This window comes from Octodon degus, unplaced genomic scaffold (assembly GCF_000260255.1).
Source record: "Octodon degus isolate 3935 unplaced genomic scaffold, OctDeg1.0 scaffold00141, whole genome shotgun sequence".
In the NCBI taxonomy this organism is placed as follows: domain Eukaryota; kingdom Metazoa; phylum Chordata; class Mammalia; order Rodentia; family Octodontidae; genus Octodon; species Octodon degus.
The window spans coordinates 1,903,900-1,905,860 of record NW_004524717.1 but is presented as its reverse complement, the minus strand read 5'-3'; the positions used below and the strand labels follow the sequence as shown (position 1 = coordinate 1,905,860).

Genomic DNA, 1,961 nt, shown 5'->3' with positions numbered 1-1,961 from the left:
AGAATAAACTTAAAAAAATGAATAAACTGAACATTTAGAAATAAGACAAGCCGAGAGCCAGGGAGACAGCTCAGCAGCATAAGTGCTTTCCTGGCAAGTGCAATGTCCTGAGTTTGATCCCAGGAAAGAAAAAAAAAATGTTTGGGCTAGTGAGATAGGTCAGTGGACTAAGTGCCTACTTAGGCAACGACAGGGACCAGGGTTCAATCCCTAGCACCACATGCCATGTTGGCCCCGCCCCCAGGCACACTGAGTTGGCCACAGAGTCTGGGTGTGGTACATGCCTGTTAACCCAGCACTGGGGAGACTAAAAACAGGAGAATCACTATGAGCCAGAGATACATAGGAAGACCCTGTGTCAAATACATTTTTTTTAAAAAAGAAAAGAAACAAGACAAGCCAGGACAACTCCCAAGTACATTCTGTGATTAGAACATACCATTGGTGCTTGCAGCAGTGTGGGGCTGACTCTGGAAGGTTCTAGAACGAGTGCCATACTGCCCTGAGAACTGCCCACTTTGGGGTGTTAGCTCATTCCACACACGTGAGGAAGGTGGGATGCTCTGAGGGGCCTCTGTAGAGGAGTTCAAACGCTGAGGCCAGACTAGATCCAAGTCCTGGGGTTCTTCTTTTAATTTTTCTCCTTCTTTGCCAACACGCTGATATATCCTCCCAGTGCTGTCATTCAGTAATCTTCTCATCCCTGTAATTTGTTTTTTAATTTCCATGCTTTCATCTCCTAATGGAAACAAGGCCAAAGCATTGGAAATTAGCACAAAGAAAAAAATAGGCCACTACCAAACAACAATACAAAACAACTGTTCTTTTGGAATGGGCAAGAATACTGATTTCCTAAATTTAAGTAATTCATAGTAATTAAAGGCAAGAAAATTGACTATCATCTGAAGACACTGCACACAGTCCCGAGGTATCCCAATGTTAATCTCCTTCTGGCCACACTTTCCTTAGGGACACATTCGATGCCCTTCTTGGAAGAAATTTCTTAGAGTATTACAAGAAAATTGGCTGAGAATAAAGACAAGGATGGGATGTGAGGGGCAGGGTCCTCTACTCAGCTGGAGCCACACAAAGGTATGAGGAGATCAAGGCCAGGCAGGTGATTAGCACTGATGATTCTGGTCACTCATGTGTTAGCTTGGAAGGCAAGCACCCAAACACAGAAGAATGCAGGCTATTTGCTGGGACAGGAGCCTTCTAAGAATGGCTTTAGGGTACATCAGGAGTGCTACTGACAGCAGATGTCCTCCAGGATGATATCATGTTCAGAGAGCACAACAGGACACCAAGAAGCATGCTAAATGCTAAGGAGGACTTTGTAGTTCTAGTGCCCTGACTCTATCACACCATCCTGAGGGGGTCCCTGGGGTCCCACCTACCTACTCTAGGTAACCAGCTAGATGAGCCCTGGATGTGTGGAAATGCAGCCTCCCCATTTTGCACCCAGCTAGAACCAAACCTAGCACCTGGACCTGTCCAGCCCAAACTGCCTGTCACTTTCCCTACACCAACTCTGTAACTTCATGAGAAGGCAAGCGATTATTTCTAAACCCACTTCACCTAATGCTGACTTTTTAAGATCATGGCAAAATATACATGATACATGACATGAAACTCATCATCTCAACCATTTTTAATGCATGGTCCAGAGAAGTACATTTTTATATTATTGTGCAACCGACCTCCAGATATTGCTTATATCAGCTTCTTTATTTAGATACTCTTTCAGCCAGCCACAGTGTACATGCTTATAATTTCATTACTCTGAGAAGCTGTGGCAGCCTAGATAACTTAGTGTCTTAATGAGACCCCGTCGCAAAATTAAAAAAATTGAAAATGGCTAGGAACATAGCACACTGTGAAGATCCTGAGTTAAATTCCCATACTGCCAAACAACACCCTTCCCTGAAAAAAATAAATCAACAAAACAATAACAAAAAAAA

At 43.5% G+C, this 1,961-nt stretch overlaps 1 protein-coding gene across 1 annotated transcript in view; it reads right to left on the bottom strand.

Annotated features, from left to right (window-relative positions):
• The window catches only part of Bend7 (BEN domain containing 7), a 119,828-nt gene that overhangs the window by 90,212 nt on the left and 27,655 nt on the right, over positions 1-1,961 (bottom strand). Inside the window, exon 2 of the mRNA XM_023701832.1 lies at positions 440-739. Coding sequence (XP_023557600.1) covers positions 440-728 — 289 coding nt within the window. The 5' untranslated portion in view covers positions 729-739. The remainder of the gene's footprint in view (positions 1-439; positions 740-1,961) is intronic.